At 45.7% G+C, this 25,832-nt stretch overlaps 1 protein-coding gene across 6 annotated transcripts in view; it reads left to right on the plus strand.

Annotated features, from left to right (window-relative positions):
- The window catches only part of mak (male germ cell-associated kinase), a 417,670-nt gene that overhangs the window by 182,317 nt on the left and 209,521 nt on the right, over positions 1 to 25,832 (plus strand). For all 6 annotated transcript variants that reach the window (XM_068058371.1, XM_068058408.1, XM_068058377.1 and 3 more), the window contains 3 exons: positions 6,570 to 6,649; positions 11,762 to 11,894; positions 22,854 to 23,025. In XM_068058371.1, coding sequence (XP_067914472.1) covers positions 6,570 to 6,649; positions 11,762 to 11,894; positions 22,854 to 23,025 — 385 coding nt within the window. The remainder of the gene's footprint in view (positions 1 to 6,569; positions 6,650 to 11,761; positions 11,895 to 22,853; positions 23,026 to 25,832) is intronic.

A 25,832-nucleotide genomic window follows, 5' to 3' on the forward strand; every position in this document is an offset into this window, starting at 1 on the left:
TAGTTTAAACCCTCCCCAACCACACGAGTGAATCTCCCTGCCAGTACATTGGTCCCAGGCCTGTTGAGGTGCAACCCATCCCTTTGAATAGGTGGCTGCTGCTCCAGAACTGGTTTCAATGTTTCAAGCATCTGAAGCCCTCCCTCCTGCACCATGCCTCAAGCCACGCATTGATCCTCCCTATCTTCCTATTTCTACTCTCACTAGCGCATGGCAGTGGGGGTAATCCAGAGAATACTAACTTTGAGGTGCTACTTTTTAACTTCCACTCTAGCTCCTGAAACTCTGACTATAGGACCTCAATAGCTGCTCTTTTTATGTTGTTGGTACCGACATGTACCGCAGCTTCTGATTCACTCTCTGCCACTTACAGAATATTCTGCATCCTCTCTGTGATGTTCTTTACCCTGGCACTAGGGAGGCAACGCAGCGGGCTGGTTTTATGCTGGAGGCGTGGCTCCCGGCGCAGGGCAAAATGGCGGGGGAGCCCTGCCTCTGCCTTTCCGAGGCCCTCCCCGCCCCCCCAAGAGCGATCCTCCGGTCTTTTTGATTCCAAGCAGAGGTGGCAGGACAGTGGTATATAGTCAGGAGGGAGTTGCCCTGGGAGTCTTCAACATCAGCGCTTGGTCTCTGGGTGCAGACTGGGTGACCGCTTTGCGGAACATCTCCGCTCAGTCCGCAAGCAGGACCCTGAGCTTCCGGTTGCTTGCCATTTCAACACTCCCCCCTACTCTCATGCTCACATCTCTGTCCTGGGATTGCTGCAGTGTTCCAGTGAACATCAACGCAAGCTCGAGGAACAGCATCTCATCTACCGATTAGACACACTACAGCCTGCCGGACTGAACATTGAGTTCAATAATTTCAGAGCATGACAGCCCCCCACTTTACTTTCATTTTTAGTCATTTTTAGTTACTTTTTCTTCCTCTTTTTTGCATTCCTTTTTACATTTTTTACAATCTTTTTTTGCATTTATTTCATTTCATCTTAGTTTGTTCAGTTTGCTTACCCACTGTTTTTTTCAGGTTGTTTTTCTTCAGGTTTGCACTTGCTGATGTTCAATATTCAGTATATTCACACCTAATCTGTACTAATGCTTTGTCTTTCAACACACCATTAACATATTGTTTGCCTTTGCTCCGTGACCTTTTGGTCAGCTATGTGGCCTGGTCCAATCTGCACCTTCTCCTTTGTTATCTCTTGCCCAACCCCCACCTCACTTGTTTATAATCTGTGACTTTTCTAATATTTGTCAGTTCCGAAGAAGGGTCACTGACCCGAAACGTTAACTCTGCTTCTCTTTCCACAGACCTGCTGAGTGAATCCAGCATTTCTTGTTTTTGTCTCCTTTAGTTTAGTTTAGTTTAGAGATACAGCACTGAAACAGGCCCTTCGGCCCACCGAGTCTGTGCCGACCATCAACCACCCATTTATACTAATCCCACACTAATCCCATATTCCTACCACATCCCCACCTGTCCCTATATTTCCCTACTACCTACCTATACTAGGGGCAATTTATAATAGCCAATTTACCTACCAACCTGCAAGTCATTTGGCTTGTGGGAGGAAACTGGAGCATCCAGAGAAACCCCACGCAGACACAGGGAGAACTTGCAAACTCCACACAGGCAGTACCCAGAATTGAACCCGGGTTGCTGGAGCTGTGAGGCTGCGGTGCTAACCACTGCGCCACTGTGCCACCCATAAACAGAACTAACAATGAAGAAAATCCACCATGAAGTATAATCCAAAAGGTCACTGACCCGAAACGTCAACTCTGCCTCTCTTTCCACAGACGCCGCAGACCCGCTGAGTGGTTCCAGCACTTCTTGCTTTTATTTCAGATTTCCAGCATCCGCAGTATTTTGCTTTTATTATTGTTTCTTTTAGTTAGTTGTCTGTTGAACCACAAAGTAAATTCAGTAAATTTTGAATATTTGTTGAAATTCAAAATTGCACAGAGAATCCTAAGGAAAAAATTGGTTACAGAAACCCTAAGAAAACAACAGGTAATGTTTAACTCCTCATGCAACACTATTTCATGCAGGCTGCCAGCATGGTCTTTAATAATTTTTATACATAATTGCACAAAATGGCATTTCTTCTACTTTGTTTATGTCTTGAATTGTATTCTTCAGGGTTGGCTATTTCTAGTTTTACAAAGGGATGGACAAATATTGTTCAAGCAAAAAACACAGCTGTCACAAATCTGTCCTCATTTCTTTTTAGTGGTTTAAACTGGACTTACTATTGATTTTTTTAGATAGTGTGGATGCAGGAAATCTGAGACATAAACAGATAATGCTGGAAATGCTCAGCATGCTTGAAAAGTCAACATTTTTCTTTCCTTTACAGATCTGTGTAACTTGCTGAATGTTTCCAGCATTTTCTGCTTTTTGTCTTGTTGCTTGAGCTCCTCTTGTCGTAAAATGGAACTCAAGGATGATGAGAAACACTGCATACCTGGCAACATAAATGATCTAGTGCATACTATGCCAGCTTGTATTACACATTTAAAAAAAATTACTGTAATTATTCATTACATCAGACTGAAAGAGAAGCCTGAGGAATCACTTAATATCCTAATTGGAAAAGGTACCATGTTTATTTGAGAGTGCAAGTTTGTCTAGTGATGAGTCCACTAGTATTTATACCCTTGACGTTCAATGGTATTATGATCGCTGAATCCCCCACTATCAACATTCTGGGGGTTACCATTGACCAGAAACTGAACTGGAGTAACCATATAAATAACATGGCCACAAGAGCAGGTCAGAGGCTACGAATCTTGTGACGAATAACTCACCTCCTGACTCCCCAAAGCTTGTCCACCATCTACAAGGCACTTGCCTGGATGAGTGCAGCTCCAACAACACTCAAGAAGCTCGACACCATCCAGGACAAAACAGCCCGCTTGATTGGCACCCCATTCACAAACATTCACTCCCTACACCATCGTCGCACAGTAGCAGCAGTGTGTACCATCTACAAGATGCACTGCAGCAACACACCAAGGCTTCTTAGACAGCACCTTCCAAATCTCCGATCTTTACCGCCTAGCAGGACAAGGGCAGAAAATGCATGGGAATACCACCATCTGCAAGTGCCCCTCCAAGCCACGCACAATCCTGACTTGGAACTATATCACCGTTCCTTCACTGTCGCTGGGGCAAAATCCTGGAACTCCCTTCCTGACAGCATTGTGGGTGCACCTACCCCACATGGACTGCAGTGGTTCAAGAAGGCAGCTCACCAGCACTTTCTCAAGGGCAATTAGGAATGGGCAATAAATGCTGCCCTAGCCAATGACGCCCACATCCCATGGATAAATTAAAAAATTGCCTGTTAAAGGTCTCATAGAAACAGAGAAAATAGGAGCAGGCGTAGGCTATTCGGCCCTTCGAGCCTGCTCCGCCTTTCATTATGATCATGGCTGATCATCCAACTCAGTCACCTGTTCCCGCTTTCACCCCTTACCCTTTGATCCCTTTAGACCCAAGAGCAATTGCACAGACTCACCACTCTCTAGGTGAAGACATTTCGCCTCATCTCAGTCCTGAAAGGTTTACCTCGGATCCTTAGAATTGACCCCTGGTTCTGGACTCCCCCACCATCGGGAACATCCTTCTTGCATTTACCCTGTCAAGTCCTGTTAGAATTTTATCGGTTTCTTTGAGATCCTCCTTCACTCTTCTGAACTCCAGCGAATATAATCCTAACCGACTCAATCTCTCCTCATACGTCAGATCCGCCATCCCAGGAATCAGTCTAGTAAACCTTCACTGCACTCCCTCTATAGCAAGAACATCGTTCCTCAGATAAGGAGACCAAAACTGCACACAATATTCCAGGTGTGGCCTCACCAAGGCCCTGTATAATTGCAGCAAGACATCCCTGCTCCTGTACTTGAATCCTCTCTCTATGAAGGCCAACATACCACTTGCCTTTTTTACCGCCTGTTGCACGTGCATGCTTACCTTCAGCGACTGGTGTACGAGAACACCCAGGTCTCGCTGCATATTCCCCTCTCTCAGTTTATCGCTATTCAAATAATAATCTGCCTTTCTGTTTTTGCTACCAAAGTGGATAGCCTCACATTTATCCACATTATACTGCATCTGCCATGCATTAGCCCACTCATTCAACTTGTCCAAATCACCCTGAAACCTCTCTGCATCCTCCTCACAACTCACCCTCCCACCCAGTTTTGTGTCATCTGCAAATTTGGAAATATTACATTTAGTTCCCTCATCTAAATCATTAATATATATTGTGAATAGCTGCAGTCCTAGCACCAATCCCTGCGGTACCCCACTGGTCACTGCCTGCCATTCGGAAAAAGACCCATTTATCCCTACCCTTTGTTTCCTGTCTGCCAACCAATTTTCTATCCATCGCAATACACTACCCCCAATCTCGTGCTTTAATTTTACACGCTAATCTCTTTTGTGTGACTTTGTCGAAAGCCTTCTGAAAGTCCAAATAAACCACATCCACTGGCTCCCCCTCATCAACTCTACCAGTTACATTCTCGAAGAATTCTAGTAGATTTGTCAAGCATGATTTCCCTTTCGGAAATCCATGCTGACTCTGCCTGATTCTACCACTGTTCTTAGAACAGTGCTCTGCTATAAATTCTTTGATAATGGACTCCTGAATATTCCCTACTACCGAAGTCAGGCTGACTGGTCTATAATTCCCTGCTTTCTCTCCACCTCCCTTTTTAAATAGTGGGGTTACATTAGCTATCCTCCAATCCCTAGGAACTGTTCCAGAGTCTATAGAATCTTAGAAGATGACCACCAATGCATCCACTATTTCCAGGGCCTCATTTGGCCTCTGGGCGGGAAGGCCGTCGTTGGCCTATCCCACCCCCAGGGAGATCGCTGGGCAATGGCGAAGCGATTGGCCCTTATCCCCCGCACCCCCCACCACCCATCTCGGGTGGGGCGGGGGGGGGCCATAAAATCCCGGCCACCATGTGGGACTAACAATAATGGTTACAGATACACTTGTCTATCGCCCTAACAATGGAATCTGCCATAACCGCTGCATTTCCAGTCTTTTTGATTTTCCCTTCTGTGCCGTCCCTTGCCGTTTGGTGCCATGGTCTGGACTGCTCTCCTTCAAGGTGTCGTCACTCACAGCAATTTCCATTGCTCAATACCAGTTTAAGAGTGGCACACGCCCAGAAGACTTCTGCACTTCAGGCCTCTTCCTACTCTTCCAGTTGGCCACCATAGAGTCATAGATATACAGCACAGAAACAGGCCCTTTGGCCCACCGTGTCCGTGTCGGCCATCAAGCCTATCTATTCTAATCCCGTTTTCCAGCACTTGGCCAGTAGCCTTGTGCGCTATGGTGTTTTAAGTGCTCATTCAAATACTTCTTAAATGTTGTGAGGGTTCCTGCCTCTACCACCCCTTCAGGCAGTGTGCTCCGGATTCCATCCACCCTCTGGGTGAAAACATTTTCCTCAAATCCCCTCTAAACCTCCTGCCCCTTATCTTAAATCTATGCACCCGGTTATTGACACCTCCGCTAAGTGATAAAGTTTCTTCCTATCTATGCCCCTCATAATATTGTATACCTCAATCAGGTCCCCCCTCAGCCTTCTCTACTGTAATGAAAGCAACCCTAGCCTATCCAGTCTCTCTTCATAGCTGAAGTACTCCAGCCCAGGCAACATCCTGGTGAATCTCCTCTGCATTCTTCAGTGCAATCACATCCTTCCTGTAGTGTGGCGACCAGAACTGTACATAGTACTCCAGCTGTGGCCTAACTAACGTTTTATACAGCTCCATCATAACCTTCCTGCTTTTATAGTCTATGCCTCAGCTAATAAAGGCAAGTATCTCATATGCCTTCCGAACCACCTTATCTACCTGTGCTGCTGTCTTCAGTGATCTATGGCTAAGTACACCAAGGTCCCTCTGACCCTCTGTACTTCCTAGGGTCCTACCATCCATGCCTTGTTAGTCCTCCCAAAATGCATCACCTCACACTTCTCAGGATTAAATTCCATTTTCCACTGCTCTGCCCATCTTACCAACCCATCTATATTGTCCTGTAAGGCTTTCCTCCTCACTATTTACAATTTTTATGTCATCTGCGATCTTACTGATCATACCATCTATTATCCGGAACTCTTGCTGCCTGTCGAGTGACCACCTTCTGTAACTTATGATCCAGGAAACTCGCATCCTCCCTGATGCTCCACAGTGACTCCAGTTGCCTCTCAAGCTTGAAAGTCCAGTGCCTGAGTTCAAGCAGCTGGAGACAATTCCTGCAGAGCAAGTAGCTAGAGACACTTCCTACACACACACATGGAAAGAGACCTGTTTCCCAGAGGTAATATCCCACCAAATTTGTTTCAGGTCCAATTTTCCACATAAATTGGTGTGTATTAGTTATAGTAATGCTTTGGATAACGTGTAAACAATCCTTGCAAGGTACTAGTTTCATTCAGGAGGTTATACAACTGTTAACTCTTTTGCTGAAATCACTATTTGACTTTGTTGCATTGCAATTATTATACCTTATTGTTTGAATTGTCTATCTGCAGAAACAAGTTGTTTCCTGAATCAATCATTAGGAACATAATGTATCAAATAATACAAGGGCTAGCTTTTATCCATAAGCACGGTAGGTTCTTTCAATGGGCCAATGTAGTCCATCCCTCCTGTAACAGGAACTGGGAAATCAACAGCAGTTGTCATCCCAAAAGGCAAAAAATTAAAATTGCCTGTTCGGAAAACAGGCCCTTTGGCCCACTGAGTCTGTGCCGACCATCAACCACCCATTTATACTAATCCTACATTAAACCCATATTCCCTACCACATCCCCACCTTCCCTCAATTCTCCTACCACCTACCTACACTAGGGGAAATTTACAATGGCCAATTTACCCATCAACCTGCAAGTCTTTGGCTGTGGGAGGAAACCAGAGCACCCGGAGGAAACCCACGCAGTCACAGGGAGAACTTGCAAATTCCACACAGGTAGTACCCAGAACTGAATCCGGGTCGCTGGAGCTGTGAGGCTGCGGTGCTAACTACTGTGCCGCCCCATAAAGTGCGAAGTTTGGAGCAATTTCTTGACTCAGAGTTTGTTGGAACATGAATGCTATACCATATTATCTGCTGTACATTTTCTGAGTTCCTGTTCAGAGGGTAAATCTTGTGTTGTTAAAACTTAATCAAAAATAGAAAATTCCCTTTTTCCGTCTTCTCTCTCTGCTGCCACTTATTCTCATTCTAAGAGAAAATAAATTTTTCACTGAGAATAAAATAAGTGCTTTCTAACTTAGTTTTTGTGCATGAATATGCTAAGGATCTTTCTGAAAACAAAGTAATTCATGACAACGCTACTTCATCGGATAACGTCATCAGGATGCGCCGCGTTGCGCACATGCGCAGACGGTGTCATGCCCCTTGCGCATGCGCTGCGGTCCGACGCTCCCGGACTGATTTGCGCATGCGCAAAGGACGCGGTACGCGCATGCGCACACAGTCTATTCATCTCTGCGCATGCGCTGCGGTCCAACCTGCCGGTAATGTTGTGCGCATGCGCAGATTACGTCATCGCGTTATTTCGTCTTCCTCCCGACGCGCCAGTTTGGCCTCTGCGCATGCGTCAAAGCTTCGGCGCGACTTTTTGAAAGTGGAAGGAGTGGAGGTTTCGTCGGGCATCTTATCTGAATTATTTATTCGTTTTGGAGACTTGCTTCATTTTTATTTGACACAGGAGATTGTTCCAAGGTAAGTTGCTCTGCCTTTGTAAGTTGCTCTGAAAACATTTCCATTGTCTGGGCCACCGCATGTTCTCCAGTCCCTGTTGTGAGTTGCTCTGAAAACATTTCCATTGTCTGGGCCACCGCATGTTCTCCAGTCCCTGTTGTGAGTTGCTCTGAAAACATTTCCATTGTCTGGGCCACCGCATGTTCTCCAGCCCTTGTTGTGAGTTGCTCTGAAAACATTTCCATTGTCTGGGCCACCGCATGTTCTCCAGCCCTTGTTGTGAGTTGCTCTGAAAACATTTCCATTGTCTGGGCCACCGCATGTTCTCCAGTCCCTGTTGTGAGTTGCTCTGAAAACATTTCCATTGTCTGGGCCACCGCAGGTAGCAGGATGAAGGCACAGTGACTGTGATTTCTGGCGCCAAACAGTACACACTGCAGATACATGATGGCCAGGCTACCTGCAGCTGCATCTTCTCCATTCAGACTTTGTTGCCCTGCAAACGTGCTGTTGTTGTGCAGAGGCATCTGGGTCTGCCTTTGGACAGGCTCGCCCCCAATTGTCGCTGGCGTGCATCTTAGACACCAACGACGACAGGCATGGCTGCTGCCATTGTGATTACAGAGGAACAGCCAAGGCCCCTCAGCCACAATGAAAAATACCGCTTGCTTTCAGATCAATTGTACCAGCTGCAACAGGCCGTTCTGCAGAGTGGAACGGCAGCATTCATGAGGAGACTGGACTAGCTGCGGCAACAGACTCTCCGCTGGCAGCAAGGACTGGCTGATGAGATGGAGCCATTTACTATGCCCAACAATTGCCCGGAAGCACCTTCGGATGGAGGTGGCCGCGCGCTGGACATCAGTCACGTGTCACAAACCCTGGATCCTGAGCGTCTCACCCCCTGGCCTAATGATCTGATGGACCATACATATGCCTACCTGTTCAAATCTCCACTTCCCCTACCTGCTGTACCCTCTCCTTGCTGCTCAGTTACACAGTCACCTGCTCCTACACCCATCAGGGCAGTGCACATGGACACACAGTTACCTGCTCCTACACCCATCAGGGCAGTGCACATGGACACACAGTCACCTGCTCCTACACCCATCAGGGCAGTGCACATGGACACACAGTTACCTGCTCCTACACTCATCAGGGCAGTGCACATGGACACACAGTTACCTGCTCCTACACCCATCAGGGCAGTGCTCATGGGCACACAGTTACCTGCTCCTACACCCATCAGGGCAGTGCTCATGGGCACACAGTTACCTGCTCCTACACCCATCAGGGCAGTGCTCATGGACACACAGCCACCTGTTACCCCATCCGACGTTGAAACAACCATGCAGAGCCTTGTGAGACTCCGCAATTGCCAGTTGCTGCCTGTCAAGCAGAGAGGGCGTCCAAAGGGGTCAAGCACTTGGGGAACATTCAGCAAGAAGAGACTGAGCACTAAAAGAAACAAGCATGCCGTGTCCAGTGGTAGCAGAAATGTGAATGCTCTTGCTGTGAACACAACTGGTGATAGTAGTAGGCAGGAGTAAATGGGAATGGATGGAAAGACGCACAAGTAACATAACCACTGGCAGGGAACTGCTGGGCTAAATGGCCAGCTTTATGTTCATAGCCCAAAAGAAATGTGCTTCTTTTCCAGCACCCTCACATCATTCATGTTTTCCCTGAGAGCAGCATTGAACCATCACGAGATAGGGGCAGTAACATCATCCTGCCTCCTACAGCTGAGGTGGGTACTAAGTGATTCATTGGCGGTGTTATCAGTACATGCCTTTACCGCAGAACACAAAGCATTCTCAACAGTAATTTCATTGGAGGGAGGGAAGCTCTGACACTGATGTTCTTTCCTTATTTTCTTTCATGTAAAACGTGCCCTTGAGAAAACAATCCTTGACACTTAAGGACGGCATTCAAGCAAAGGAGGCAGTGCGGGAGAGGACGCAAGGATGTGCTGATTCCTGCATCTGAGGTGGGTAATAAGTGCTTCATTGGCGACGTTATCAATTGGTGCCTTCACTGCAGAACTTAAAAAGGTGTGCGCAACAGTAATTTCAGTGGATGGAGGGAGGCAAGCTCTGACTCTGATTTGCTTTTCTTCTTTTCATGTAAAACATGCCGTCGAGAAAACAATCCTCGAGACTTACGGTCAGCATTCAAGCAACGAAGGCAACTGGATCATGCTGCGGAGCTCATCACGATGTGAAAAGGAACATTGCATTTATGGATGAATTGGGAATGAACATTGGGATGCGCTTGGGGAACATTCACCAAGAATAGACTGAGCTCAGACTCTTGTGACTTTGCCTTCTTCACATGGACAATACAGTAGTGGAATAGAGAGCCAAGCTTTTATTCACCACAAGGCTCTCCAGGAACAATCTCTTCAGCTGTGCATAGCAGAGAATCGGCCTGTCTGTCTAACGGGAATGCTGGACACAACACTCATGTATCCATGCACAGCAGTTCCTCAGATACTTAATGAACTTAATAAAACTTTTCAATAATTAAACCCAGAATTGTTGAGGTTTTGTTTTGCATGCTATTTCCCCGACTTTGCAACTGCACTTCAGATATTCAACTATGGTGGGGGGGCAGAGGGAGGGGTGTTTGAAGAGGGGGAGGGGTGGGGAGTGCGGGGAGGGGTGGGGAGAGGGAGCATGCAAAATGCAGGGACCAAACAGTTGCAATGCCTGAAGTACTGAGGAGAAGTAGAGAAAGCAACTGGGTAGGGGAGAAAGCAACTGGATTGGGCATCCGCAGCTGGAGGGAACGGCTGAATGGAGAGGGCCGGAAGCGAGAGGCCGTAGAGAGCCGCGGGGAGCGAGCGTGCGAAGACCTTGGTGTCACCGGGTCCAGGGACTGGCCAGTAAGTCTTTTGCTGCACTCCTCTTCCGTTCCGCTGCTCCCCCCCCCCACTCTCTCCCCTTCCTCCCTCTCCCCCCAGCTCTCCCCCTTCCTTACCCCTCCCTCTCCCTCTTTCTCCCCCCCTCCCTCTCCCTTTCTCCCCCCCTCCCTCTCCCTTTCTCCCCCCCTCCCTCTCCCTTTCTCCCCCTCCCCCCTCCCTCTTTCTCCCTCTCCCTCTTTCTCCCCCCCTCCCTCTTTCTCCCCCACCTCCCTCTTTCTCCCCCCCCCTCCCTCCTTCTCCCCCCCCCTCCCTCTTTCTCCCCCTCTCCCTCTCCCTCTCCCCCCTCCCTCTTTCTCCCTCTCCCTCTTTCTCCCTCTTTCTCCCTCCCTCTTTCTCCCCCCCCTCCCTCTTTCTCCCCCCCCCTCCCTCTTTCTCCCCCCCCCTCCCTCTTTCTCCCCCCCCCCTCCCTCTTTCTCCCCCCCTCCCTCTTTCTCCCCCCCTCCCTCTCCCTCCTCCCTCTCCCTCTTTCTCCCCCCCCTCCCCGGCACCGCTACCGCTGGTCTCCCCGCGCTGCTCTCCCCGGCCCCCGCGCTGATCTCCCCGGCCCCCGCGCTGCTCTCCCCGGCCCCCGCGCTGATCTCCCCGGCCCCCGCGCTGATCTCCACGGCCCCCGCGCTGCTCTCCACGGCCCCCGCGCTGCTCTCCACGGCCCCCGTGCTGCCTTTCCCGGCCCCTGCGCTGATCTCCACGGCCCCCGCGCTGCTCTCCCCGGCCCCCGCGCTGATCTCCCCGGCCCGCTCCACTCTCTCACTCCGGCCATTGTATTCTGCCACGTGTTTGTTAGGTTTCATCTCTGTGATTTTTTGAATAGCGCCATCTTTAGTCCTGGCAGCTGCAACAGTCGCTGGCTATGACGTTTTCGTGGCACATGCTGTATCTGCGCATGTGCCAAAACAGCGCCACCTACCGATCGTGTTGTCAACAATTGCGGTCTTCTGAAAATCATTAGTCTTTAAGCTTAATTGAAATCTTAACATTAGTACCCGCTATTAATTTTATCTGTAGATCTTTTATTTACCAATACTGCATCATAACATCTTCAAAGGTGGATTATACTTGCTCTTGTCTGAAATTCTGGATGTCTGTGTTAGGATTTTTTCATCGTGATATGAAGCCAGAAAACTTGCTCTGCATGGGTCCAGAACTGGTCAAAATAGGAGATTTTGGATTAGCCAGAGAGATTAGATCACGCCCACCCTATACAGATTATGTTTCTACACGCTGGTAAGTGCAATTTTATGTAAAAAATCAAAACTTTGAATGAAAATGTCATCGTTTTTCTTTAACCATGTGGATTATTTGAGCAACCACACACATACTTATTGTTGAATCAAATCTTCAAGGGTTGAGGAAAGTAAAAGCTCAAACAGGGAGCTGGTACTAACCCAGATTTAGTTTATTTACTTCAATCAGAATTTCAGGGAGAAATTGACTTTTAAGAATATAGGAACATGAGTAGGCCATTCAGCCCCTCAAGTCATTCAATTAGATCATGGCTAATCTGCATCTTAACTCCACCTAATCACCTTGGTTCCAAAACCCTTAATACCCTTGCCAAATCCAAATATCGTACCGGGACCGATGATGGAAGCGGGTAAGTATTTAATTCAATACTTTAAATAAATTAAAGTGGCGGGAGTGGGGGTGGGGGCGGTGTTGCAGCCACAAGACCTCACCGCTGCCGGCAATATGGGGCCAGCCTTCCCGGCATCGTGGCCCATGGCAGGTGTCTCTCAGAGGCATTTTCTGGAACTCCCGCCACGAGCCCCAATGTTGGGGTGGGGGTGGGGTCTGTAAAATTCGCCCCTTCATTTTCTTTGTGAAAACATTCAAATATAATTAACGCCACCAAAAAATATCCTGATTAATTGGTCATTCATCTCATTGTTATTCATGAAATCTTGCTGTTTGCAAAATGGCTGTTGCATTTACAAAATAACAGTGACTACATTTTGAAGTAATTCTTAGAAGTGAAGCTTTTTCCGGCGTAGGAAATAGGAGCTGGTGTAGGCCATATGGCCCCTCAAGCCTGCTCTGCCATTCAACCAGATCATGGCTCATCTTCTACCTCAATGCCATTTTTCTGCACTATCCCAATATCGGTGCTCGGATCCCAGCTATTCACAATATATATTAATGGTTTAGATGAGGGAACTAAATGTAATATCTCCAAATTTGCAGATGATACAAAACTGGGTGGGAGAGTGAGTTGTGAGGAGGATGCAGAGAGGCTTCAGGGTGATTTGGACAAGTTGCGTGAGTGGGCAAATGCATGGCAGATGCAGTACAATGTGGATAAAAATTTCTTTTTAGAGATACAGCACTGAAACAGGCTGTTTGGTCCACCGAGTCTGTGCCGACCATCAACCACCCATTTATACTAATCCTAAACGAATTCCATATTTCTACCACATCCCCACCTGTCCCTATATTTCCCTACCACCTACCTATACTAGGGGCAATTTCTAATGGCCAATTTACCTATCAACCTGCAAGTCTTTGGCATGTGGGAGGAAACCGGAGCACCCGGAGGAAACCCACGCAGACACAGGGAGAACTTGCAAACTCCACACAGGCAGTACCCAGAATTGAACCCGGGTCGCTGGAGCTGTGAGGCTGCGGTGCTAACCACTGCGCCACTGTGCCGCCCTAAATGTGAGGTTATCCACTTTGGTAGCAAGAACAGGAAGGCAGGTTATTATCTGAACAGCTATAAACTGAGAGAGGGGAATATGCAACGAGACCTGGGTGTTCTCGTAGACCAGTCGCTGAAGGTAAGCGTGTAGGTGCAACAGGCGGTAAAAAGGGCAAATGGTATGTTGCCCTTCATAGCGAGAGGATTCGAGTACAGGAGCAGGGATGTCTTGCTGCAATTATAGAGGGCCTTTGTGAGGCCACACCTGGAATGTTGTGTGCAGTTTTGGTCTCCTTATCTGAGGCAGGATGTTATTGCTACAGAGGGAATGCAGCAAAGGTTTACCAGACTGATTCCTGGGATGGCGGGACTGACGTATGAGGAGAGATTGAGTCGGTTAGGATTATTATGTTCGCTGGAGTTCAGAAGAGTGAAGGTGGAGGCGGGCTCATAGAAACCTATAAAATTCTAACAGGACTTGACAGGGTAGATGCAGGAAGGGTGTTCCCGATGGTGGGGGAGTCCAGAACCAGGGGTCATAGTCTAAGGATACAGGGTAAACCTTTCAGGACTGAGATGAGGAGAAATTTCTTCACCCAGAGAGTGGTGAGCCTGTGGAATTCGCTACCACAGAAAGCAGTTGAGGCCAAAACATTGTATGTTTTCAAGAAGGAGTTAGATATAACTCTTGGGGCGAAAAGGATCAAAGAATATGGGGGGAAAACGGGAAAAGGTTACTGAGTTGGATGATCAGCCATGATCATAATGAAGTGCGGAACAGGCTCTAAGGGCCGAATGGCCTTCTCCTGCTCCTATTTTCTATGTTTCTATCCCTTGATCTCTTTAATATCTGTCTTGAACATATTGAATGACTGAGCCTCCACAGCCCTCTGGGGTAGAGAATTCCAAAGATTCACCACCCTCTGAATGAAGAAATTCCTCCTCATCTCAGTCCTAAATGGCCTACCACTTATTCTGAGACTGTGTCCCCTGGTTCTAGAACCCCCCAGCCGGGGGAAACATCCATCCTGCATCTACCCTGTCGAGCCCTGTTAGAATTTTGTATGTTTCAATGAGATCACCTCTCATTCTTCTAAACGCTAGAGAATGCAGGCCCAGTCTCCTCAATCTCTCCTCATAGGACAATCCTGCTATCCTAGGAATCAGTCTGGTGAACCTCCGTTGCACTCCCTCTGTGGCAAGTGTATCCTTCCTTAGGTAAGGAGACCAAAACTGTGCACAATACTCCAGGTGTGGTCTCACCAAGGCTGTGTACAATTGCAGCAAGACTTCTTTACTCCTGCACTACAATCCACTTGCAATAAAGGCCAATATACCTTTATACCCAATATACCTAATTGCTTAATCCACCCGAATGTTAACTTTCAGTAACTTATGAACAAGGACACTCAGGTCCCTTTGGACAGCAACACTTCCTAATTTCTCACCATAATGAAAAAAAAGGGGGAGCAGGATAAAGGGTCAGCAGAGACTCGGTGGGCCGAAGGGCCTGTTTCAGTGCTGTATCTCGAAAATAAAAATAAATAAAATAAATAAATAAGTTAAGAAATACTCTGCATTTCTGATTTTCCTATCAAAGTGGATAACTTCACATGTTTCCACATTATATTCCATCTGTCATGTTCTTGCCTACTCACTTAGCCTGCCTAAGTCCCCTTGAAGCCTCTTTGCATACTCTTCACAACTCACATTTCCACCTAGTTTTGTGTCACCAGCAGTAAATATTACACTAAAATAAAAGCAAAATACTGCAGATGCTGGAAATCTGAAATAAAAACAGAAAGTGCTGGAAATACTCAGCAGGTCTGGAAGCATTTGTGGAGAGAGAAACAGAGTTAACGTTTCAGGTCCGTGAAAGGTCACAGACCTGAAACGTCAACTCTGTTTCTCTTTCCACCGATGCTGCCAGACCTGCTGAGTATTTCCAGCACTTCCTGTTTTTATTATATTGGAAATATTACATTTGGCCCCACATCCAAATCATTGATATAGATTGTGAATAGCTGGGCTCAAGCACTGATCCTTGCGGTACCCCACTAGTCACAGCCAGCCAACCTGAGAATGGCCAGGTTATTCCTACTCTCTGTTTTCTGTCCGTTAACCAATTCTCAATCCATGCCAGTATATTACCCCCAGGCCCATGTGCTCTAATTTTGCTTACTAACCCCCTGTGTGGGACCTTATTGAAAGCCTTCTGAAAATCCAAATACACCACATTAAAGGTCTGCTGAGGCCGGGAAAAAGAATCTGATCCATAATGGACCCGAGACCGACCCGACCCGAGTCCCTCCAATTTCTCCCCGAGCCCGACCCCACTCGGCCCAAATCGACCATCCCTTTACTTACCTACCGACTGGGAAGCTCTACAAAGCTGCAACGCATGCGTGAGGACGTCATAGTGACATCACTCACTCACTGCGCAGACTCAGTTTCGTCCCGGACTCCCAGCTCAGGTAAGTTTTTAAATTTTAATACTTACAAGCAGAGCACTTACCGTGTGTGTCCAGCCCGACCCGACCCGAGCACGACCCGGATCTGGCCCGGCCCGACCCGAGCCCGAAAGCTGGACCCGGAAGAGGGACCTGACCTGACCCGAACCTGACACGTCATCGGGTCCCATCGGGTTCGGGTCGGGTAGCAGGCCTTCACACCACATCCACTAGTTCCCCCTTATCCTGCTAATTACATCCTCAAAAAACTCTTAGCAGGTTTGTCAAACATGATTTCCCTTTCATAAATCCATGTTGACTCTGTCCAATCCTACCATTAAGTGTCCCGTTATCACATCCTTTATTATAGATTCTAGCATTTTCTGTACTACTGATGTCAGGCTAACAGGTCTGTAGTTCCACATTTTTTCTCTCCCTCCTTTCTTAAATAATGGGGTTACTTTTGCAACCTTGTAATCTTCAGAAACCACTCCAGAATCTACAGAATTTTGGAAGAAAACACATCCACTGTCTCTACAACCAGCTCTTTCAACACTCTGGGATAAAGATGATCAGGCCCAGAGGATGCATCAACTTTCAGTCCCATTAATTTCTCCAGTACTAAAGAACAAAGATAATTACAGCACAGGAACAGGCCCTTCGGCCCTCCAAGCCTGCGCCGATCCAGATCCTCTCTCTAAACATGTCGCCTATTTTCTAAGGTTCTGTATCTCTTTTCTTCCTGCCCATTCATGTATCTGTCTAGATACATCTTAAAAGACTCCATCGTGCCCGCGTCTACCACCTCCGCTGGCAACGCGTTCCAGGTGCCCACCACCCTCTGCGTAAAGAACTTTCCACGCATATCCCCCCTAAACATTTCCCCTTTCACTTTGAACTCGTGTCCTCTAGTAATTGAAACCCCTACTCTGGGAAAAAGCCTCTTGCTGTCCACCCTGTCTATACCTCTCATGATTTTGTACACCTCAATCAGGTCCCCCCTCAACCTCCGTCTTTCTAATGAAAATAATCCTAATCTGCTCAACCTCTCTTCATAGCTAGCGCCCTCCATACCAGGCAACATCCTGGTGAACCTCCTCTGCACCCTCTCCAAAGCATCCACATCCTTTTGATAATGTGGCGACCAGAACTGTACGCAGTATTCCAAATGTGGCCGAACCAAAGTCCTATACAACTGTAACATGACCTGCCAACTCTTGTACTCAATGCCCCGTCCGATGAAGGAAAGCATGCCGTATGCCTTCTTGACCACTCTATTTACCTGCGTTGCCACCTTCAGGGAACAGTGGACCTGAACACCCAAATCTCTCTGGACATCAATTTTCCCCAGGACTTTTCCATTTACTGTATAGTTCACTCTTGAATTGGATCTTCCAAAATGCATCACCTCGCATTTGCCCTGATTGAACTCCATCTGCCATTTCTCTGCCCAACTCTCTAATCTATCTATATTCTGCTGTATTCTCTGACAGTCCCCTTCACTATCTGCTACTCCACCAATCTTAGTGTCGTCTGCAAACTTGCTAATCAGTCCACCTATACTTTCCTCCAAATCATTAATGTATATCACAAACAACAGTGGTCCCAGCACGGATCCCTGTGGAACACCACTGGTCACACGTCTCCATTTTGAGAAACTCCCCTCTACTGCTACTCTCTGTCTCCTGTTGCCCAGCCAGTTCTTTATCCATCTAGCTAGTACACCTTGGACCCCAAACGCCTTCACTTTCTCCATCAGCCTGCCATGGGGAACCTTATCAAACGCCTTACTGAAGTCCATGTATATGACATCGACAGCCCTTCCCTCATCAATCAACTTTGTCACTTCCTCAAAGAATTCTATTAAGTTGGTAAGACATGACCTTCCCTGCACAAAACCATGTTGCCTATCACTGATGAGCCCATTTTCTTCCAAATGGGAATAGATCCTATCCCTCAGTATCTTCTCCAGCAGCTTCCCTACCACTGACGTCAGGCTCACCGGTCGATAATTACCTGGATTATCCCTGCTACCCTTCTTAAACAAGGGGACAACATTAGCAATTCTCCAGTCCTCCGGGACCTCACCCGTGTTTAAGGATGCTGCAAAGATATCTGTTAAGGCCCCAGCTATTTCCTCTCTCGCTTCCCTCAGTAACCTGGGATAGATCCCATCCGGACCTGGGGACTTGTCCACCTTAATGCCCTTTAGAATACCCAACACTTCCTCCCTCCTTATGCCGACTTGACCTAGAGTAATCAAACATCTGTTCCTAACCTCAACATCCGTCATGTCCCTCTCCTCGGTGAATACCGATGCAAAGTACTCGTTTAGAATCTCACCCATTTTCTCTGAGTCCAAGCATAACATTCCTCCTTTGTCCTTTAGTGGGCCAATCCTTTCTCTAGTTACCCTCTTTCTCCTTATATATGAATAAAAGGCTTTGGGATTTTCCTTAACCCTGTTTGCTAAAGATATTTCATGACCCCTTTTAGCCCTCTTAATTCCTCGTTTCAGATTGGTCCTACATTCCCGGTATTCTTTCAAAGCTTCGTCTTTCATCAGCCGCCTACACCTTATGTATGCTTCCTTTTTCCTCTTAGCTCGTCTCACAATTTCACCTGTCATCCATGGTTCCCTAATCTTGCCATTTCTATCCCTCATTTTCACAGGAACATGTCTCTCCTGCACGCTAATCAACCTCTCTTTAAAAGCCTCCCACATATCACATGTGGATTTACCTTCAAACAGCTGCTCCTAATCTACATTTCCCAGCTCCTGCCGAATTTTGGTATAGTTGGCCTTCCCCCAATTTAGCACTCTTCCTTTAGGACCACTCTCGTCTTTGTCCATGAGTATTTTAAAGCTTACGGAATTGTGATCACTATTCCCAAAGTAGTCCCCTACTGAAACTTCAACAACCTGGCCGGGCTCATTCCCCAACACCAGGTCCAGTATGGCCCCTTCCCGAGTTGGACTATTTACATACTGCTCTAGAAAACCTTCCTGGATGCTCCTTACAAATTCTGCTCCATCTGGACCTCTAACACTAAGCGAATCCCAGTCAATGTTGGGAAAATTAAAATCTCCTATCACCACCACCCTGTTGCTCCTACATCTTTCCTCCTACTTTTTTATTAATACTAATTTCTTTCAATTCCTCGTTTTCGCTAGTCCCTTGGTTCTTTAGTATTTCTGGGAGGTTTTTTGTATCTTCTTCCGTGGACAGACACAAAGTATTGGTTTAATTTCTGTGCCATTTCCTTATTCCCCATTATAAATTCCCCTGTCTCAGCCCACATTTATCTTTGCCAATCTTTTCCTTTTTACGTACCTATAGAAGCTTTTACATTCTGTCTTTATATTTCTTGCTGGTTTACTTTCATTATCTGTTTTCTCTTTCCTTATCAGTTTGTTGGTCCTCCTTTGCTGAATTCTAAAATGCTCCCAAAGCTCAGACTTACTGCTTTTTAGGCAACTTTATAAGCCTGTTCCTTTGATCTACCACAATCTTTATCTTCTCTTGTTAGCCGTGGTTGGATCCCTTTTTCTGCTGGGTTTTTGTGCCTCAAAGGGATATAAATTTGTTGTAAACCAGGTATTAATTCTTTAAATGCTAGCTATTGCCTTTCTACCATCATTCCTTTTAATGTAGTTTCCTAATCTATCACAGCCGACTTGCCCATCATACCTTCGTAGTTTCCTTTGTTTAGATTTAAGATCCTAGTGTCAGTTTGAACCACATCACTTTCAAACTTAAAGTAAAATTCTATCATATTATGCTCACTCTTCCCTAAAGGCTCCTCTACAACGAGATTATTAATTAGCCCTTTCTCTTTGCACAATACCAGATCTAAAATAGCCCATTCTCTAGTTGGTTCCTCAACATACTGTTTTGGAAAACCATCTTGTATACATTCCAGGAATTCGTCCTCCACAGCATTAGTGCTAATTAGCTTTACCCAGTCTATATGTAGATTGAAGACCCCCATGATTACTGCATTACCCTTGTTACATGCACGTCTAATTTCCTGATTTATGCTGTGCCCTACATTACCACTGCTGTTTGGTGGCCTAGAAACAACTCCTATCAATGTTTGCTGTCCCTTGCTGTTTCTTAGCTCTACCCAAACTGACTCTACATCTTGATCTTTCAGTCTAAGATCGTGTCTCACTAATGTACTTATCTCATCCTTTATTAACAGCACTACCCCAGCTCCTTTTCCTTTTTGCCTATCCCTCCTAAATGTCGAAAAACCTTGAACATTCAGTTCCCAGCTTTAGTCACCCTGCAGCCACGTCTCCGAAATGGCAATTAGATCACACTTCTTTACTTCCATTTGTGCCATCAAATCATCTATCTTATTATGAATGTTGTTTGCATTCAGATTGAGTGCCTTTAATTCTGTCTTTTTATTCTTTTCACGACCTCTAGCCTTATCTGCTGCTGCACTCTTAGGTTTGTACGCTCTGTCCCTTTCTGTCACACTTTGATTATCATTACTCTTATTGCTACCTTGCTGTCTTGCCACCTTCTCTTTTTAAATTATCACATCTTCCCTCACTTGATCCCTCACCCCCACTATTTAGTTTAAAGTCCTCTTTACCACCCTAGACTCACCAGAACACTGATCCCCGCACGGTTCAGGTAAAGACCGTCCGAACATTACAGCTCCCACTTTCCCCAGTACTGGTGCCAGTGCCCCATGAATCGAAAACCATTTCGCCTACACCAATCTTTGAGCCACGCATTTAACTCTCTAATATTATTTATGCTACGCCAATTTGCTCGTGGCTCAGGTAATAATAGAGATTATTACTGTTAAGACCCGGTGACAAAGAAGTTTAGGGTTCCCTTTCAGCCTTCACCTGGTCTTACTGTAACAGGGTTTAATTTTAAACACTCCATGTTTTTAGCACCCCCGTGTTGAATCCTTGTTCATCGCTTTCCAATTTTAAGGCAAAGAAACCAGCACAAACAGGTTTTCTTAGGTTTAAAGAAGAAAAGTTGAAATTTATTAAACTTGAACACTAATTCGGTTAACGCCTACGGATACACGACACGCCCACGCTCGCATACATGCATGCGCAGACATGCAGATAGAGACAGAATAGAGCAGAAGAAATAAAGTGGAAAATTTTGAGGCAATCTCTGAAGAGGGTTTTTTGTTACGGATTTCAAGCTCACTGTAGAGTCCTTGATTGTAGGTAGATCTTGCTTTTCGTTGGGGCCCAGTATTCTTCTTAAACCTTGTTTGCTGTAGGAGACTTTTCTCTCTTGGGGTTCATGTGTCTTCAGTGGATTCAGAGGCTTGTGAGAAAAAGATGGAAGCAGACATTCAGGAGAGCGATCTTCTCAGTCCAGGAGCAAACCGACACTGAGTTCAAGCTGTTTGTACAAATTTAAAAAAAACAGGTTGCCAAGCAGGTTGGTCATGTGACTGTCTGGTCTGACCACGTCTTGGATTGTATCACTTTAGCAGTTTCTGGAATGCTGTTCTTACACATAATACCTGATGATCAAGGTCCATTGTGGGTTGAATGTGTCAGGGAACGGTCCTTTGGCCTTCCAGTTAGAGTCATAGAGTCGTACAGCATAGAAACAGGCTCTTTGGCCCACCGCGTCCATACCAACCATAATGCCCATCTATACTAATCCCACCTGCCTATAGAGTCATAGTTACTGTCTGTTAATATGCAAATGTCTTTTCCAGCCACAGCTGATCTGTTTAACAAGTCCTTTCTTCACTCCAGTAACAGTTTAAAATCAATGTTCGTGACAAAATTAATGTGCCTCAGTCTTGGCAGGTGGGACCTACCTTTGAGGTTCTGCATTTTAATTTAACCCCTAGCTACTCATACTGCCTATGCAGAACCTCTTTCTTATTTCTATCTATGTTGTTGGTACCTACATGCACCATGACAACTGGACCACTCCCTCCCCTCCCCACTGCTCCCACTGCCAGTTCCTCTCCAGCCCTGAGCGGATGTCCCAAACCCTGGCACTGGGCAGGCAGCACAGCCTTCTTGACTCTCGCTTTTGGCTGCAAAGAACTGTGTCTATCCCCCTGTCTATACTGTCCCCTACTATCACTACATTCCTATTTACTCTCCACGGTGCTATGGTCAGTTCTCTCATCCACCCTGCAGCCCTTGCTGTCATGCATACAAGTTGAAAGAACCACAAACCTGTTAGACAATTGCAAGGGCCGAGGGTCCTCCATTTCCGCTTTCTCGATCCCCATACCTGCCTCACTTGCAGTCACACCCACCTGTCCCTGACCAATTCCTAAGGAGTGTGACTGCCTTCTGTAACAACGTCCAAGTTGCTTTCCCCTCCCTGATGCATCTCAGTGTCTGTAGCTCGGCCTCCAGCTCATCAACTCTGAGCTGCAAACATGGTTGCCATGGATCACATTGGTGTCTATGCGCTCCCATATACTGCAGCTGCAACACATCACCTGCCCTGCCATCCTTATTGTGTTTTAATTAACTAATAAATTACTTTCTTAATTAATAATTTTTTTAATTAATGTCTCCCCTCTCCACCACTTACAGTACTAATTTATACCTTGGAAGTACAATAAACCTTACCACTTAAAAAAAAAATAAAACAGTAGACTCACCTGCTTCTTACTTCTCTTATGCTTGCCTCTCTTAACTAATAAGGTAGCTACTTAAGGGTTATTTTAAAAATAATTACATTTTTCTAATTTCCAGTTCGTTATGCACACATCCTAATAGCAGTGTACTAACCCAGCTATTCACAGACACTCCCAAACAGCATTCCTCACCCACCAATCAACTTATGGCTTTCCTGTGATGTCACCATTCTTTTCAAGTTCAGTAAGCGCACACCAACTGCTGAGGGTAAGTGAAACGCTTTGCTGCCTCCTCTCCCAACTGCGTCCAGGTGAGTGAAGTATCCGAGCATGGGCCTCACTTTATCTTCTCCTTAGCGTTTTCCCCACAGGTCCATTGCTCTACTGCCGCCTCTCCTGGCTGCATCCAGATGAGAGACATACATGTCCAGACATTCTGAGAGACATACAATAGAAGGAAAATTCTTTCTTGAAACCTTTTCCATATTTTCACAGGTATCGTGCTCCTGAAGTGCTATTGCGATCCTCAATCTATAGTTCTCCTATTGATATATGGGCAGTGGGCTGCATTATGGCTGAGCTGTACACGCTGAGGCCACTCTTTCCAGGGACCAGTGAAGTGGATGAAATCTTTAAAATTTGCCAAGTGTTAGGCACGCCAAAGAAAGTGAGTAACATTTGTGAATATTGAAGCAGTACTTCAGTAGCTAGCTTTTTCTTTACCTATTTGGAAACCTAAACTGTAGACTTTGGATCTGCGATGTTGCAAATATTGAAAGTGTGATAGTCAAGGTTTTGGACATATCAAGTGACTATTTGGCAAGACTCAACTAATAATAATGGATATCGCAGCTACCAGAACTGCCTGTATTAGCTGTAGCTCAGTTGATAGCACTCTTGTCTCTGAATCACAAGTCTTACTCCATACGTGAACATAAAAATATCAAAGTTATCATTCCAGTGCAATGCTGAGGAAGTGCTACATTGTTGGAGATGCTGTCTTTCAGATGAGACATTATATCAACTGCTGTCTGCCCTCTCACTTGGACTTAAAAGCTCTCACTGCAATATTTCAAAGAAGAGCAGGGGAGTTATTCATGGGTTCCTGGCCAATCTCCTCAATCAACATCACTATTCATTGCTGTGTATGGGAGATTATTGTACCCAAAATTTGCTGCCACATTTCCTACATTATAACAGTGACTGCACTTCATTGGCTGGATCATGTTGTCCCTTCCACCCACCCCATTACACCTGGGCCGTGTTCTCCTCCTTCTCCCTGCAGCTAGACCTGGATCACAGTTCTCGCCCCTAGACCTGGATCATGCTCTTGATCATGAACATCAGTGAACTGATTTCTCAGAAATAAACTTCCCCATTGCTTGTGAACTGAACCATTGGAAATGACTTTTCACTATTTAAAAAAAAAGGAAACCCAGCAGCTATAGGCCAGTCAGCCTACTGTCAGTGTTGGGAAAAGTTATAGAGACAATAATCCAGGACAAAATTAATTCCGATTGGGAAAAGTACTGGCTATACATGAAAGTCAGAATAAATTTCTTTGAATAACTTGGTTGAATTCTTTGATGAAGTAACAGAGAAAGTGAATGAGCATAGTTCTGATGAAAAGGTCATCGACCTGAAATGGTAACTCTGTTTCTCTTTCCACAGATGTTGGATCTGCTGTGCGTTTCCATCATTTTCTGTTTTCATATTGTACGGTTAATTTTGTGTACATGGACTTTCAAAAAGCACCTGATAAAATACCATATAATAAATTTATTAACAAAATTGAATCCCAGGGCAGTAAAGGGGCAGTGACTACATGGGTACAAAATTAGCTAAGGGGCAGAAAGCAGAGAGTTGGGGTCAATGATTGTTTTTCAGACTAGAGGGAAGAGTGCAGTGGTGCCCCTCATGGGTCCATGTTTGGACACTGCTCTTTTTAATATATTTTAATGACCTAGACTTGGGTGTAAAAGCATAATATCAAAGTTTGCAGATGACACAAAACTCAGAAATATGGTAAACAGTGAGGAGTATCACAGATTTGTTACAGCACAGAAGGAGGCCCTTCAGGTCTACATGTCTGCACCAGCTCTCCAAGTGAGCAATTTACCTAATGCCATTGCCCTGTCTTCTCCCCGTAACCCTGCACATTCCACCTTTTTAGATAACAGACTAATTCCCTTTTGAATGCCCGGATTGAACCTGCCTCCACCACATTCTCAGGCAGTGCATTCCAGACCTTAACCACTCATCGTGAAAACGTTTTTCCTCATGAAGCTTTTGCATCTTTTGGCAATTCTTTAAATCTGTGCCCTCTCGTTCTCAATCTTTTCATGAGTGGGAACAGTTTTTCCCTATCCATTCTGTCCAGACCCCTCATGATTTTAAATACCTCTATCAAATCTCCTCTCATCCTTCTCATCTCCAAGAAAAACAGTTCCAACTTCTCCAATCTATCTTCATAACTGAAGTTCCTCATCCCTGGAACCATTCTCATGAATCTTCTCTGTACTCTCTCCAATGCCTTCAGATCTTTCCTAAAGTGCGGCGCCCAGAACTGGACACAGTACTCCAGCTGAAGCCAAATAATGTCTTATACATGTTCAACGTAACCTCCTTGCTCTTGTACTCAATGCCCCTATTAATAATGCCCAGAATACTGTATACTTTATTAACCAATTTCTCAATCTGTCCTGCAATGACTAATCCACATATACCCCAGGTCCCTCTGCTCCTTCACCCCCTTTAGAGTTTTACCCTTTATATTATATTGTCTCTTCATGTTCTTCCTACCAAAATGAATCACCTCACATTTCTCTGCATTGAACCTGTCATCTGCCACCTATCTGCCCATTCCACCAACTTGTCTATGTTCTTTTGGAGTTCTACACCATCCTCCCCACAGTTCACAATATTTCCAAGTTTCGTATCATCTGCAAACTTTGAAGTTGTGCCCTGTACACCAAGGTCTAGGTCATTAATATATATCAGGAAAAGCAAGGTTCCCAACACTGATCCCTGGGGAACTCCACTACAAACCTTCCTCCAGCCCAAAAAACATCCATTAACTCTTTGTTTCCTGTCACTCAGCCAATTTTGTATCTATATTGCTACTGTCCTTTTATTCCATGAGCTCCAAGTTTGCACGCAAATCTGTTGTGTGGCACTGTATCAAATGCCTTTTGAAAGTCCATGTACACACATCAACAGCATTATCCTCATCAACCCTCTCTGTTACGTCCTCAAAAAAACTCCATCAAGTTAGTTAAACATGATTTTCCCTTAAGAAATACATGCTGGCTTTCCTTAATTAACTCGCATTTGTCCATGTGACTTTTGATTTTGTCCCGAATTATCTTTTCTAGAAGTTTTCCCACCACCAAAGTTTAAACTGATTGGCCTGTAGTTGCTGGGTTTATCTTAACACCCTTTTTTGAACAAGGATGTAATGTTTGCAATTCTCCA

This window comes from Heterodontus francisci, chromosome 2 (genome assembly GCF_036365525.1).
Source record: "Heterodontus francisci isolate sHetFra1 chromosome 2, sHetFra1.hap1, whole genome shotgun sequence".
Taxonomy (NCBI): Eukaryota; Metazoa; Chordata; class Chondrichthyes; order Heterodontiformes; family Heterodontidae; genus Heterodontus; species Heterodontus francisci.